This window comes from Hyla sarda, chromosome 3 (genome assembly GCF_029499605.1).
Source record: "Hyla sarda isolate aHylSar1 chromosome 3, aHylSar1.hap1, whole genome shotgun sequence".
Classification (NCBI taxonomy): Eukaryota; Metazoa; Chordata; class Amphibia; order Anura; family Hylidae; genus Hyla; species Hyla sarda.
In genome coordinates, this window is record NC_079191.1 from 183,559,250 (window position 1) to 183,575,215 (window position 15,966).

The 15,966-nt window shown below is 39.3% G+C and overlaps 1 protein-coding gene across 6 annotated transcripts in view; it reads left to right on the plus strand.

Annotated features, from left to right (window-relative positions):
* MYOM2 (myomesin 2) overlaps nt 1-15,966 on the plus strand; it is a 158,476-nt gene that overhangs the window by 82,725 nt on the left and 59,785 nt on the right. For all 6 annotated transcript variants that reach the window (XR_008891211.1, XM_056565676.1, XM_056565678.1 and 3 more), the window contains 6 exons: nt 4,077-4,255; nt 4,438-4,552; nt 8,119-8,275; nt 8,368-8,474; nt 9,005-9,049; nt 11,974-12,110. Coding sequence is in view for 5 of the 6 variants with exons in the window: in XM_056565676.1 (XP_056421651.1) it covers nt 4,077-4,255; nt 4,438-4,552; nt 8,119-8,275; nt 8,368-8,474; nt 9,005-9,049; nt 11,974-12,110 (740 nt within the window). In the remaining variant the exon portion in view is untranslated. The remainder of the gene's footprint in view (nt 1-4,076; nt 4,256-4,437; nt 4,553-8,118; nt 8,276-8,367; nt 8,475-9,004; nt 9,050-11,973; nt 12,111-15,966) is intronic.

Sequence of the window (15,966 nt, forward strand, 5' to 3'; positions counted from 1 at the left end):
GTTCTAAAATATGGTGCCTACCATTAGGACTGTGCTTTCAACATGCTTTCTTCTGATTCTATGTCATACTCAGAGTTCTAGTGTCAAGGAGGTGGTGCCAAGGTGTTGCATCTTTCTCCTTGCCTCCCTGAATGACAGGTTGCTCTGCTTTCATCACTGAGGCCTGTATAACAATCAAACAAGGCTGGAAGGGGGAGGGAGGACTTGGGCTCGAAACTGGTCAGCACAGCCTCCTTGACACTTGAGCATGACATAGAGTTTACAGGTTCCCTTTAAAATGCTAGTTTGTTGATGATTTTCAGATTTGTCAACTGAACATTTGTATTATCTATCTTTAGTTCCACATGTCACAATGGCTCTCTATTCAATCATAAACTGGTTACTGTGCAAGTTGTACTATACAAGGCATTATCATACACTGAACTATAATATGTTTATTTGACCAGCTTGTTGTGGTTTGAAACATGGTCTGTTATCATGCTGAAATTTATTACAAAAAGATGTATATTAAGGGGACAAACGTTCAAAAGCATGGTTCCATGGACTTGTGGCTTCTGATGCTGATTTCTACAAAATGTGTTAAAGATCATAATGTGTCAAGCCAGGCAACATTCCTATTCCATAATTTTCTCTTTTGTAAACCTGTTCCCATTGTTGCCCCATTTTATCATTCTTAGTCATAAATCAGTCCCTGGAGTATTCTTCTACCATAGTTCACTAATTTTAATGATTCAACATTCTGTAGGAGTGGTCCTTTACATGACGCTATTGTAGTGGCCCAGATTTATCAATCTGTCTGAGACAAAAACTTCCTGATTTGCACATTGTTCTGATTTAAAGGGGTATTCCAGGCCAAAACTTTTTTTTTTCAAATAAGAATTTATTAAAGATTTTCAGATAATAAAAAGAAAAATTGTAACAAAACAATGCGAATGCACAACAATAACTCGCATGTCGAGGCTGCACCGGAATCAACAGTTAGGTGTTATATATAATCAGTGCATTACTTACAGTTCAGACAGCGCATCAGAGACCTCGATTAGGTTGCCAGTTGTCTCTTATCCTTACTAAACAAGTAGTATATATTATTAAGGCATGAAGTGGCAGATAGGGTGAGGATCAGGCAGGGGTAAGGTCAGACAGCCATCGAGATATGTGTAAGCAAAGACGGTGAAGCAAGGCACCTCGACATCTTAGTATCCATATAATAGTGGAAAGGGTGGGGAAGGGAGGGGGGGTGGGGGTGTGGGCGAGAATTTGGAAGAAGAAGAGGAGAGGAAGAGAGAGGAGAGGAGGAGGAGAGGGGAAGAAAGCAGGATGAGGACGAGGAAGGTAGTGGCTTATTACAAACAGCAAGGGACCAAGTGTCAAAAGAGTTCTACTTACCACACGATCTGGATGTCGCTGGGCTTGCCCATCTGGAGGGCATAGGGATAAAGGTACGGCTAGGGGTTCGTGGGGGACACAATGTGTGTAGTGTAGTGTTCAAGGTATAGGGTGTCATATTCTGGCGAGGCCATGAAGGTCAGCCATGGCAACCAGATGGCGCTATATTTCGTGAGTCGTTTCGGGTTGTCTGCTAGTAGTTCTTCCATTTTATGAATTTTTGACACTTCTGAGAGCCAATTAGAGACAGTAGGGGGGACAGGTGATTTCCACAGCCGCGGTATCACTGATCTAGCTGCTAGCAGCATATATGAAATCAACCTCTGGGTGGGCCTGGGTAACTGGTCTTCAAAGATCGAGAGTAACATAACATCAGGTGTGCGCCGGAGGGTCACCATCGTCACGCGGTGTATAATGTCTATCACTTAAGACCAGAAGGCCATGAGTTTAGGGCATGTGAGCCAAATATGGGTCATGTCACCCTTTGCCTGACGACACCTCCAACACACATCTGAGGCCCCCGGATACATGCTGGCCAGAAGCGCCGGGACTCTGTACCATCTAGTTAGGATTTTGTAGTTTGTTTCTTGTGCCTTACTGGAGATAGATGTTTTGTGACAGTTGTGGAGTGCTTGAGACCTGTTAGAGTCGGAGAAGGAATGTGCCACATCCTTCTCCCAGCTAACCCTATAAGACAAGGGTGTTTTGATGGACGATGCCAGCAGTAGCGGGCGCTCACCGTGTGTTGAACGGGCCGTCCGGCTATGCATAGTTGCTCAAAGTCTGACAACGGTCGATGTAGTTTCAAGGTGTTACGGGACATCTTATAAAAGTGTTTCAGTTGAGCGTATTGGAGATGTTGAATAGCGGTGGGTGGTTTCCCTTCCAGAATGTCTGAGAGGGGTCTTATATCGTTGGCAGAGAGGAGAGATTGAAACGTGGTATAAGTATTGTCGCTGTGTGAGAGATAATCGCCAGTATATTGGGCTGGGGGGAATGCTGGATTGTGGAACAGCGGAGTTAGGGGCCCATCCTTGGTGAATATGGGGGTTTTAGCGGTGTAAGTTTTAAGGGAACCGTAAATAGAAGCTACGATTGGGGGTAAGTGACTGATTCTAGGTGGTGAAAGGGGGGCTTTTTGGCACCATAGTAACGTCCTGGGATCGAATCCTAGGGCATCCTGTTCCAATCGAATCCATTGTTTGTCTACAGGGTGATGGAAACAGTCCAGAATGCGAGTCATCGTGGCCGCTAGGTAATAAGATTGGAGATCGGGCAGTGCCAGACCCCCCTCGTTCTTTCGTCTGATGAGGACGTGTCTCGCAATTCTAGGTTGTTTTTGCGCCCAGACAAACCTGGACTGTAAGGAAGTCAGTTCTTTGAGGAAAGTTCGGGGGAGAATAACAGGAGTGCTAGTAAATAAGTACAAGATGTGGGGGAGGATATTCATTTTAAGAATATTAATCCTGCCCAGCCAGGAAAAGTCTTTCCTTTCCCATTTAGATAGGTCAGATTTCAGTGTTTGTAGCAGTGGGGGGAAATTACTTTGATATATGTCCGAGAGTGCAGCAGGGACCTGTATACCTAAGTATTTAAGAGATCGGGGTTGCCATTTAAACGGGTAGTTGTCCTTAAGGTGTTGTACTGTTGTCTGGTGTAGTGTAATATTTAGGGCCTCGCATTTAGCCATGTTCAATTTATAGTTGCTGAAAAATGAAAATTGCTGTATCGTGGCTAACAAGGATGGGAGTGAGGTGTGTGGTGAGGATAAATAAAGCAACAAGTCATCCGCAAACGCTGCACACTTACTATGGCCCGAAGGCAGGGACAGTCCCTTGATATCCGGGTTTTGTCGGATTGCAATTAAGAGATGTTCCATACAGAGGACATACAACAAGGGAGACAGTGGACATCCCTGTCTCGTGCCATTTCGTATGTCAAGCGGTGTGGATAAGCGACCATTGACCCTTATCTGTGCCTGTGGGTATGTATAGAGGGCCATCATGCGTGAAAGCATGACGGAGCCTATGCCTATCTGGGAAAGGGTGGCCCTCATGAACTCCCAGTCCACCCGGTCAAACGCCTTCTCCGCATCTAGTGACAACAGAAAGATGGGAGATTTCCTTTTGTGTGCATGGTGGATTATGGAGAACGTACGTAGGGTGTTCAAAACTTTTTTTTATATATATCAACTGGCTCCGGAAAGTTAAACAGATTTGTAAATTACTTCTATTAAAAAATCTTAATCCTTCCAATAGTTATTAGCTTCTGAAGTTGAGTTGTTGTTTTCTGTCTAACTGCTCTCTGATGACTCACGTGGCATCAACATTGAGCAGTTAGACAGAAAACTTCAGAAGCTAATAACTATTGGAAGGATTAAGATTTTTTAATAGAAGTAATTTACAAATCTGTTTAACTTTCCGGAGCCAGTTGATATATATAAAAAAAGGTTTTGCCTGGAATACCCCTTTAATTTTACCAGAGCAGTTTGTGAAATTAAAGTTGAGCTTTGGTTGGTTGCTACGGTCAGATGAAAAAGTTTTTGGCTAAAATTGAAAAATCTGGGCCCCAATTTCAATTACTCCTGTTTTCCTGTCTGTTTGATCTAATCCTCCTATTATTTTCTGTCCTCCCTTACAGAGATGACCTGCACCTGTTCCTAAACTTGACCTATCTATTCTTTCCTTTAGGACCAGCATTTGATCTTACATTCTGTGAGGTCAGGAGTAGCTCACTTGTGATACTCTGGAAAGAACCTATTTATTCAGGAAGTAGCGCTGTTGTGGGATATCTTGTGGAATACAGAGAAATGGATGGAGAGCAATGGACAAGGGTGAATGAAACCGCAACAGCCAACCGGTACCTAAAGGTATATACTATTACATACACATCCATATTGTATTATAGTATGTGTATCATAGTTTACACCAGGGAACAACAAGGACACTGTAATAAACAGATGAGGTCTGACGGTAATTGTTAATAATATTTTGAAGTAAACATTTTCCTATCATATTGATTCAAATGTCATGTTTTTATTTTGATGTGAAGGTCAAGGAACTGGAAGAAGGCAAAACATATGTTTTCCAAATCCGTGCTGTGAATGCATCAGGCATTGGTAAACCATCTGACATTTCAGAGCCGGTACTTGTTCAGGCAAGGCCAGGTAAGTATGTATGCAAATGATTTTATAGCAAAGAAATGTTAAGCTCTATTTTGCCTTTTAAGAACAGAAAGTATTAGCATGTCATTAACTCAATACCAATAAAATTTCTCATTTTAGGATTGTGGGCAAACCAATGTAAATATATATTTTCTACCATTTTAGTAAACTGTAAACCTAGGAGTGCTGTTGAATAGCACATCTATATCCCAAGATAATACAGCCATATATTTTAAATATTTAAAAGAGCAAAATATACAACCTGTGTATGGTGTCCAAAAATATAATAAAGTAGCTCACTAATACAATGTTATTAGCCATAGCGCAGAGATCTCACCATATCAGCTGAGCTGTCTGGCTTGTAGCTGTGATGTCTTGTAACACTCTGCCCCTTCTTCCTTTTCTCCTCCTGCTTGCTCAGGACAAGACCAGTGATGGGAAGATGGGAGTTCATATTACTACTCATTCGATTTTAAGGCAGCAAGAAGGCTTTCTTAGATAAGCGAGTAGTTAAGCCAGTTCTGAATGAAACTGCCGTGACTGAGAAAAGCTTTCTGCAGCAGACAGGAGGGGGTGGGCAGATATGGGAGCTCTGAGTGTGTAGTGATGTCACAGCTACAAGAAAGAGAGAGCAGAGCTGATATGGGATATCTGTGCAGTATGGTTAGTAACATTATATCAGTAAGCTGATTTATTATACTTTTGATACCGTACACAAGTTGTTTCTTTCGCTGGGCAACACCTTTAAAGGTTAACCTTTAGACCTGTCAAGCACGTAATTGTGTGCTTCACTCCCTGGTTCTCTGCAATCTCTGTCCGGCTGCACAAGCACTATTATAAGTCTATGGTGCTTGTCTCATGCAGCAAGTTAGAGATTGCAGGGAGCAGAGGAGAGAAGCGCTTAGCTGTTTTTATAAAAACAGGGACACTTTTAAAAAGTTTGTTAACTGAATAAAATTTAGTGAGTGGACAGACTAGGTTAAAAAAAGCAATACTCACCTTACAAATCCCCCTCTTCTAACAGTGCCTGGGTCCCTGCTGATCTCCACTTTTTTGTCAAGACATATAAGTAATTAAGTGCTTACATATGTCAGTCATTGCTTGGCTGAGCTGGCATTTTCTTATGTTGAAACTGGGACCAATAAATGGACATTATCAGAGACCTGAGCACTGTTTCAAAAACATTGGCAGGAAATTGGTGAGGTAGGAACAGTTTTTTTATTTTTTATTTTTTTTATTTCATGCTACTGGATGACATTTTTAAGGCTAAAGTTCTAAGTACTTACCTAAAGGGATATCTATTGTAAGCTAGCAGAAAGATTTATTAAGCTTCTATTTTGGCCTTCATATGTATTTAAATGAAGACATTCACAATAGTTGCCTTAAAGGGGTACTTCACTGCCCCAGCGTTCAGAACATTTTGTTCCAAATGCTGGTTACGGGTTGTGGGGGTCATGACCTCACTGTCAGGCTAAGTTTCCACTTGTTTTTTTGCCCTACGTTTTTAGGGATTAAAAAAACGCCAGAAAAATCGCCAGTGCAATCTACGTCATCATGCCTTTTTTTCAGGCGTTTTTTTCTGGCGTTTTTTTCATTTGTGTGGAAATTGCACCTTGGCTTTTTTTTTTTGGTACCCAAAATTTGTTGAGTACCAAAAAAAAAAAGGATGCAGCAGTAATGGAAATTTTTTTATTAAACGCAATGTATATATTTTATAACCCAATTTTTATTATTTTTTAATAAAGTTTGTGTGTTTCGCTTTTTTTTTCTAAATTTTTAAAAATTTTTATGTAGTACTACTACTCCCAGCATGGAAAAGACTGTTCCATGCTGGTAGTGGTAGTACCTGTACTATTGACATATTGCCCCGGGTCTCAGTCCTGACACCTGATGCGATCATCCATAATATAGCACAGATGCCGTTGTATACACCGCTCGCCTCTCCACACTATACTCCGGCCAGTGATGTAAATAGAACATAATTCATTCATATTTCCTACCCAGTGCTGTGATTGGCCGGATGGTTGCAGCCAATCACAGCTCTGAGGAAAAGATGAATGAATGAGTGGCCAGCCCGGAGTACAGTGCAGAGCAGGGATGCGAGCAATGTATGGAACCGCTCTGCATCTCTGCTATGGATCACATCGGGTGTCCGTAGTGAGACCCGCTGTGATGTGTCCTTAAGCAGGCACTACTACTCCAGACATGGAGCACACTCTGCTCCATGCTGGGAGCTATAGTATCTGCATTAATAAACAGATCACAGCGAGTATAACTTTTGACACCCGCTGCGATCTGTCTATTAATGCAGATACTACAGCTCCCAGCATGAGGCATAGTGTGCTCCATGTTGGGAGTAGTAGTAGCTGCAGTTACGGAAAGATCACGGCGGATGTCCCTCCTCCTGAGACCCGCTGTGATCCTCCTTTAAAATGTATGGATGCGGCCGGCGCTCTTCTATGGTCCCCTGCACGGCCGTATATATACACATGTTCCTATTTCTCACAGAGAGTTGTGATTGGCTGGAACCATCTGGCCAATCACAGCTCTGCGGGAAATCGGAATATGTGTATATATACATCAGGGCAGGGACCATAGAAGAGCGGCCGGACGCATCCATATATTATACAGGAGAATCGCTATGGGCGATCTGTCTATTAGTGCAGGTACTACTACTCCCATCATGGAACAGTGTGTTCCATGCTGGGAGTAGTAGTACTAATTAATATAAATGTCAAAAAAAAAGCAAAAAAGTGAAAAACACACACACAATAAATTTTTTATAATTGTTGGCTACATTTTTATTTCCCCGCACACATAAATTGATCCTTGTTTAAAAAGTAATAAAACATTTTTTTTTTAATAATATAAATTTCGTTAGATACAATTTTTACCTTCACTACTGTATATCTTTTAAAACATTTTTATAATTGTACCCTATGAAATTTTATCTCCATCACTTTTTTTGGATCGCTAAAATTCAAAAAAGATTAAAAACCGCCTGCAAAAATGCCAAAGTTAAACCCCACATATCGTTTTTCTTGGCGTTTTCTCACTCCCATAGACTTCTATTGGAACAAAATGCAACGATTTTGCGAAAAAAAGCCGGTTTGAGCGACATACAGCTTTTTCTTCAAAACGCCAAGGAGCTGAAAAAACCCCCCAAAAAAGTGAAAAAACGCCAAAAGGATTAAAAAAAGCCAAAGTGAAAAAACGCCAAGTGGAATTCGAAACTTGCGATTTCTCATTGATTTACAGCTAACATCTGGCCGCAGCGTTTTTTGGCCCAAAAAAACGCCATGCGGCAGAATTAGTGTTTTTTGCCAAAAAAACAAACAAACAAGTGGAAACTTAGCCTTACGCCCTTTCGTGACATCACGCCCTATCATGATGTCACTCCCACACCCCCTCAATGAAAGTATATGGGATGGGGCATGGTGGTTGCCATGCCCACTCCCATAGACTTGCATTGAGGGGGTGAACGCTGGGTGGAGTACCCCTTTAAGTCTGCTACATCTGTATCATAAAAAGAAGTATATCAATAGTTACTACTGTTTGGTAAATTGTAGGTGTTGAGGAGATTACTACAGGAGTTGATGAAGAAGGAAACATTTATCTTGCTTACAACTGTTCTGAGATTTCCGAAGCTTCTCAGTTTACATGGTGCAAAGCCTACGAGGAAATCACTGATGAAGAAAAGTTCAAGGCAGAATCTATTGGAGAACAGTATGTTGTGTTTGCGTGCGATGGACACAATTGAAGGTTACACTTTCTCTTGTATTCATTTATACATCATGTTTACTTTTCTTTTATCTTAGCTCCAAACTATACTTTAAGAACCCAGACAAGGATGACTTGGGGACATACTCAGTGGCAGTTAGTGATACTGATGGCATTTCATCCAGTTATGTGCTAGATGCAGATGGTAAGTATTGGAATGTTTTTTTTTTTTTTTTTTTTTTTTAAAGCAGAATACTAAAAGACTAAGGGGAAGATTTATCAAAACCTGTCCAGAGGGAAAGTTGCTAAGTTGCCCATAGCAACCAATCAAATCCTTTCTTTCCTTTTTCACAGGTCTTTTTACAAATGAAAGAAGCAATATGATTGGTTACTATGGGCAACTCAGCAACTTTTCCTCTGGACAGGTTTTGATAAATCTCCCCCTAAATCTTATAACTGTAAAATATGTCAAATATATGAAAAATCTGTGGAGGATTCTCTTTTAACAGACATCTATCTATCTAATGTGATGAGCTGTTTTGCATATTCCCTTTCCCAGAAAGCCTGTGGAGTGCTAATGGCCTTTTTTGAATCTCCATACACCAGAAGTGGTGCCTCTCTCTAAGAGGAATACTTATCCCTTTTGCCTAATATATACAGTGTATATTTAAATATATATATATATATTGCATTAGGGATAATCAATATTTATTTTCTTTTTTTTTTACTTTCTAGAACTTGAACGTCTGATGACTCTAAGCCATGAAATTAGAAATCCCAGTAAGTCAATCTTTGTCTTTTGAAATACATTACATTTAGTTGCACTGTTAGTTTCAGCCTTAGTCTATGGAACATATGCACATAACTCACATGACAATATATTACACATTCCATTGAAGAGAATGATCATGCATGCCCTTGTGACCACTTTTAATAAATTATTGTGATAGAGAGAAATGTGCCAGGGTTCTCCATAAGAAAAGCAACAACAACAACATATAACTCATTATATCAGAGCTCATGACATTTCCTTGATAAAATGGAAGTGACCTGAGATAGACGCATCTTGATCCCTGAACTTAATATTGATTTTTTGCTTCAAGGTTACTTCTCTCTCCATTCCGTCTGATTTCATGATATAGGTCAAGCCTCTATTAGCATCAGTGTTATTGAAAAAGTGATCTAAGTTAGCTTCAATGATTTAGGAGGCCTAATCCCCATTTGCTGCAGTGATATTCAGTAGAAGGGCTGACCTCTTTTTGCAGAAGAGCCATTTAATCTAATGGACAGCAGTTTCAGGGTTATAAAAATTATGTTTGCTTCTAGCTTTCTTTATGTATTAGATTGTAGACCTGATTATTCTGCCAAGACAAGACAAGACAGCCATGGATAATGTAAATATTTTAGTAGGATATATAGATGGTGTTAACATTCCAACTATTGGTCACAATTTTTGTGAAAATGGTACTTCTCGATGATACAGACAATGTACCGCAACATTATAAGGATATTGTAGCACAATAAACTATAATAAACCATAATAAGTGTCAACATAAAGAGTGTTGACCATTTAGTGGAGCTCAAAGAAGAATTTAAAACAAGTCTATAAAATTTTAAAAAATACACAAGAAGTAAGATATTTATGACGGTGCGCACGCGAAACAGCTGTCACCCATTCAGTGAAAGTAGCCACGTCTTGTCCATGTCTGCACCTTGTACCTTGTCCTTGCATTTGTGAATAAACCGGCTTTGTCCATACCGGAGCGGTGAGTGCGATCTATCATTTCTTCTCTTGGATATTACCTCTACTGTGTTTTCCATACACGCACCCCGCATGAAGGTTTTTTGCTGCCGCTCTCTGTGCTGTACCCATGTTCCTAGTATACGTGGGGTTGAAGTGCCGACTTCTGTGTCTTTGTGCAAGCATATATTTAATAACACATACTACATGTTTACTAAAAGGTCAGCACTACTCTTGACTGGATCTGATATTACAGTGGCTGGATCTGATATTACAGTCCATCCCACATTACAGGTACAGACACGATCTTCAATATCAGCGACAACTAATGCACAAGACTGGTGCCATTTAGAGAAACAATGAAATAATAATAATAATAATAATAATAATAATAATAATAAAACAGAGAAAAAGTGCTGTCTTGGATAATAACTCATAGCACCAAAATTGTACACATTTGTGCAAAACCATAGAAAACATTCTCTTTCTCGCCTATAGAATTAAATTCCAAATGGGTTACAGCTGCACCTGCTGATGAGTGGTATCTTCATCCTCAGCTCTTTAAAGTATTTATAGACCGGTATATAAATCAAAAGCCATAGACATCTCCTTTATGCAAACATGATCAATCCTCATGTGGAGCCAGATCTAGATTTAATGTTGATTTTTGTTGATCCCATAAAAAACGGACTATGCATTTAGGCACAGACTGTGTGTCTTCATCAGATGCTTAAACTGTCATGTAAGCTGCAGGATTCAACCAAAGCAGGCATGAAAGCTAGCTCTAACAATCGATACAAGATCTGACTCAATGTGAGAATGTACCCCTTTCGGGACTAACCTGCCCTGAGTGCATAAAGGAGATAACCTGCTTGTTGTGGTTTGCATTTAAAGAAACAAATTAGACTTTTTTTTATGTCATACTTTGCATGTAAAGAATCATACTTTCTAGGTTCTGACTTATACTAGTTAAGAAAGACTCAGGATTGGCTGTATGTAATATACATATATATATATATATATATATATATATATATATATATATATATACACATACATATAAATAAATATATTTCTTCTCCTAGAAACAGCATTTTTGTCTTATTTATTGAAAAAACAGCCCAAGAACAAGAGTAGCACGGTTTCTGAAAAAATCATAGACAATCTTTTGTAACCCATTTATGTGCATTCATCATGGCCTAAGGCTGAAAACAGGCACAGTAGTTGAGATTTCTCAATCTGCTTGAACCCAAAACTGTCTGGCTTTGCCCATAACAACCAATCACAGCTCAATTTTCATTTTACTAGAACTTGGTAAGAGATGAAAGCTGAATTGTGATTTCTAGCCTATTTTGGTTTCAGTTAGATTGAGAAATATGTTCACTGTTTTTGTCCAAAACACACACACACACACACACACACACACACACACAATATAAACACCATACTCACTGCATGAGTATTTTTTGGGGCTAGTAGGGAAGTCAGTAGAAAAATATGAAATGTCACACCCACATGATGTTTTTTGCGTTTTCACCCTTTAGTGGTAGTTTTGGGCTCAGCTGGGTTTTGGACTATGGCGTGTTTTTCCTGATTTTGTGGTGTTTTTCCTCCCATAGATCTCTATAGGTGGAAACCCTACCACGAAATATAGATATGTATGTGGGCTTTTTTCTGACATTCCCCCACTTGATGAAAGTGTCACATAATTAGAAAAATGCAAGGGAAAAAAGGTCACATAACAAACAACTATATGACACGCAATGTTTGTTTTTGTTTTTTTGAGGGGGAGGGGTCATAAACTGCATCATGGAGGAGAAGAGGAGGGGGCATTTTTTGTGGCAAAAAATGCCAAACAATATTTGTGTCTGTCGGGAGCCTAAAAGAGTAATGCACGCTTGACTATATAGAATGTTAGTTTTGTTCTTTTCACTTCCTTGACCTCTATTGTATTTACTTTTAGCTATACCGCTGAAGTCAGAACTGGCTTATGAGATTTTGGAGAAAGGCCGAGTGCGCTTCTGGCTGGAAGCCCACAACTTGTCTGCAGATTCAAGCTTTAGGTTTGTTGCGAATGATGTGGAGATTAAAGACAGTGAGGTGTGTATGTTTCCTTTTCCCTGCACATATTATGCTTGAACATTTCATTGTAGTCTTATAAAGAGGATATGCTACTATCCACTTACCCTGCTATTTCTTAATATCATAGCTTATTGCAATGGAATGGAATATGGGTCCCTCAAGAAGAATTACACCCATTGCTGTTCAATATAATATAAGGATTCAAAACAGAGCTTCATAGCGCTAGCAGCAAATTAATCCAATGTTCCAAAATCCAATGTCTTTTATTTCACAATATAAACTGTTAATGTAACGGTATCAACAAAAGATTATTGTAATATTTCCTATTGCCAAAAGGAGTTGTGTGGGCATTTGGATATTGATCTGTATAATAATCCACAGCTAATATTGATCTGTTACATAATCTCTAAATATATTTGTGTTTTCCCCTTAAGGAGTAGACACAATTATTGTTTTCTTCCTACTAAAGTAATGTTTCTAAAACGTAACAGCATGGGTTTCTTGTGCAGTGATTTGGTGGAAAGTACTATTGTGTTCTACAAAAGATAAAAAGCTTTTCAATACTTGCAGATGCATTGTCAGTATGAAAAAAGCTTTATAAGTGTCCATATCATAATAATAATGGAAAAGCCAAGCAAACATGTACCACTATTGTTATTAAAGCTAGTTTGTCCTCGGCCTGGGTGGTGTCAGGACCAAGAACCGACAATCATTTAGAAATATCCAATAATACATATTTGAGTCTGCTTTTGCACAGTTCAACTCTACATGTCATTCTATAACAATGAATAAAATGTATTTGTTTAGAAAAGGATAGGAATAAAGCCAATCTACAATTGTTAAAGCATGTGTCTGGTTTCCAAAGCAAATACCGTATTAGGTCCTAGGGGGCGGGTGGGAGACCTAAATTCAGACCCATTATTATTAGCCACAGCAGCGGAAAGGGTTTTCAAGTGGGGGACTTATATGTCTGTACACTACATGGACTGTCTATTTATGTTGATGACTGCTGTGTAATCCTTCATTTCTACTGTGGAGGTGCTGCAGGAACATCGACCATTTGCTGCAAGGTTCTATAACAGATTACAGCTGATTGCTGGGGGGCCTCAGTAGTGGGACATGTCATGATCACTTTATTATGAGAAGACCCTTTTAAGAAAAAAGATTGTTCAAAAAGCTTAAGTACTTTAATACCGTGATATCAAATATTTTGTTTAACCTACCCTATTTGAAAGATAGGACTTGTTCCCATATGTACGTTGGTCCTGCGAAGTTCCCCTCCTGCGTGGTAGAAAAAACACTGGAGGGAAACTCATGCCAAAACTGATCCCGCTGTTGTGAATTGGGACACTGGACTGGATTGGCGAAAGCATCTTTCAGTGTTTTCCTATCTGGCTCTGGCTTTTGTAGTAATAAATGATGAAAAATCTTGATGACAACTGAAAATATTTTACATTTTTAGGGGTCATTATTTTGCACAAAAAACAAAAATCCCCAAGCAACTGATATATATATATATATATATATATATATACATACCCAGTCTATCACATAGGATGCATTGTATATACATTATTGGAGATGACAGTAATAACTAGAAGTTTCCCATACTGGCAAGTCAAGCAAAACTGGGCAGCAGAAGCATAAACAGAAGCAGCTTAAGATGCTTGTTGACACCGTCAGTCAAGAAGATAGATTACTATATACACATAGTGTTTCCAAATATTGTGTTTTTTCTATCCCCCTCCACATTTTATTAAAGGGAATCTGTCATCATGGCTTGTAGTGTGGATGACACTGATGAAAATGATGCTTTTCTTACCATTCTCAGCTTTGGGCCGCTGTTCTTCAGCAATACCTGTTCTTTGGTATATGCTAATGAAGATACTTGGTGCATGGGGGGGTATTCCCAAGCACAAGGTGCACGGTGATGTTCGGGCAGCACCTTCATAGTAACAACTTTTCCCCTGTGCCATGCCTCCTCCGCTGTAGCATAACGCCTCCCACATGAGCAAACCCTGCAGCCACAGGCATTATGATGGTATTGCCCCTTGTGCACCAAGCTCCTTTATATGCATATACTTAAAAATGGGGATTATCGAAGAATAGAAGCACAAAGCGAAGATTGGTAAGTATTATTTTCATCAGTGCTACTCTTACTACAAACCTGTACCAACAGGTTAGTGCGGGTGATACTGGTGATAGGTGTCCTTAGAGACAGCTCCATTATTCCTGTGTACCCAAAGTTTAAGGCTCCCGTCATGAATCTCCGTCAATCCCGGTCAGATCACCGGACACAACTGATGCCACAACTGTTGGCAAAGTGCATTGGTCGCAGGGCCATAGACAACTTATTATTATTTCTGCAAACTGGATTGGGGAACGCTGGAAGATTTCTGGCAATTTGTCATCCCAATTGGGGCGATGGGTAAATCTGAATCTGTCCCTTTTAAATAAATGAGATCAGTTTGATCATCAGTTTTCCTACGGTTTTCTACAGCGCAGGAGGAACACTAAGCCACATTGCCGAACATATGTGGCATTTTCAGCTACACATGATGTGTTAAATGTTAATTTTCTCTATCATGGTCTATAATATGTTAAGGATTGTCATTTTCAACATTTTTCAAGCACTTTTGCCGCAATTTTTTTGTGTGAAAATATAAAAGGCTATATCCACAATATTTGTTTTCTATTGAATTTTTCCTAACTTGAGGTATGTTTTTTTGGCTCTATGTCATTTTTTCAAAAATTTAGCATTTTGTAGGTGAGAAAATTTTGTAGCCATTTTGATTGTTTTTCCCCCATAGACCTCCATTGTTTTTTCCAGCTAAAAAAAATGTGCTGCATTTTTTTTTTGGGGGGGGGGGGGGGGGGGGGGCTGTATTTTTGTTCACATTCTTCATTCAAATATTTAAATCACATCATCAGAGAATCACATGACTTTTAACAGAAAATTGCAACAACAAAAAAAGCATGTCCCTCCCATCACTCTGAAAACACATTCTGCAAGTTAAAGGGGTTATCCAGGAAAAAAACTTTTTTATATATATCAACTGGCTCCAGAAAGTTAAACAGATTTGTAAATTACTTCTATTAAAAAATCTTCATAATTTCAGTACTTATGAGCTTTTGAAGTTGAGTTGTTCTTTTCTGTCTAAGTGCTCTCTGATGACACTTGTCTCGGGAACCCCCCAGTTTAGAAGCAAATCCCCATAGCAAACCTATTCTACTCTGTGCAGTTCCCGAGACAAGCAGAGATGTCAGCAGAGAGCACTGTTGCCAGACAGAAAACTCAACTTCAGCAGCTGATAATTATTGAAAGGATTAAGATTTTTTAATAGAAGTAATTTACAAATATGTTTAACTTTCTGGAGCCAGTTGATTTAAAAAAAAGTTTCTTCCTGGAATACCCCTTTAAAACAGAATGCTAGAAATTTGTTATTCGTCTTTGATATGAGTCTCTAGGGCAAATTAAACAGGCACTCTGCCACAAGACATCTAATGCCCTATCCTAAGGATAGTGGATAAGATGTCTGATCATGGGGGTTTGGCCACTGTTACCCCCATGATCTCTAGCCCCGCTCCTGGACGGCCATGGTCGTGATGTCATGCCCCCTCCTTTCATATCCATGGGAGGGGATGTGAAGGCTGTGGTCGAGCCTTTAGATAGGGGATAAGATGTCTAGGGGTGGAGTGCCCATTTAAACTAAAGTAAATTTTTTTCTAGATTTGGCAGCCGTCACATACATGTTTTCTTAGAGAAAGAAGTACTGATGCTGCTCAAAGATACATATTACATATATATATATATATATATATATATATATATATATATATATATATATATAAGATACTGCAACTACCGATGATT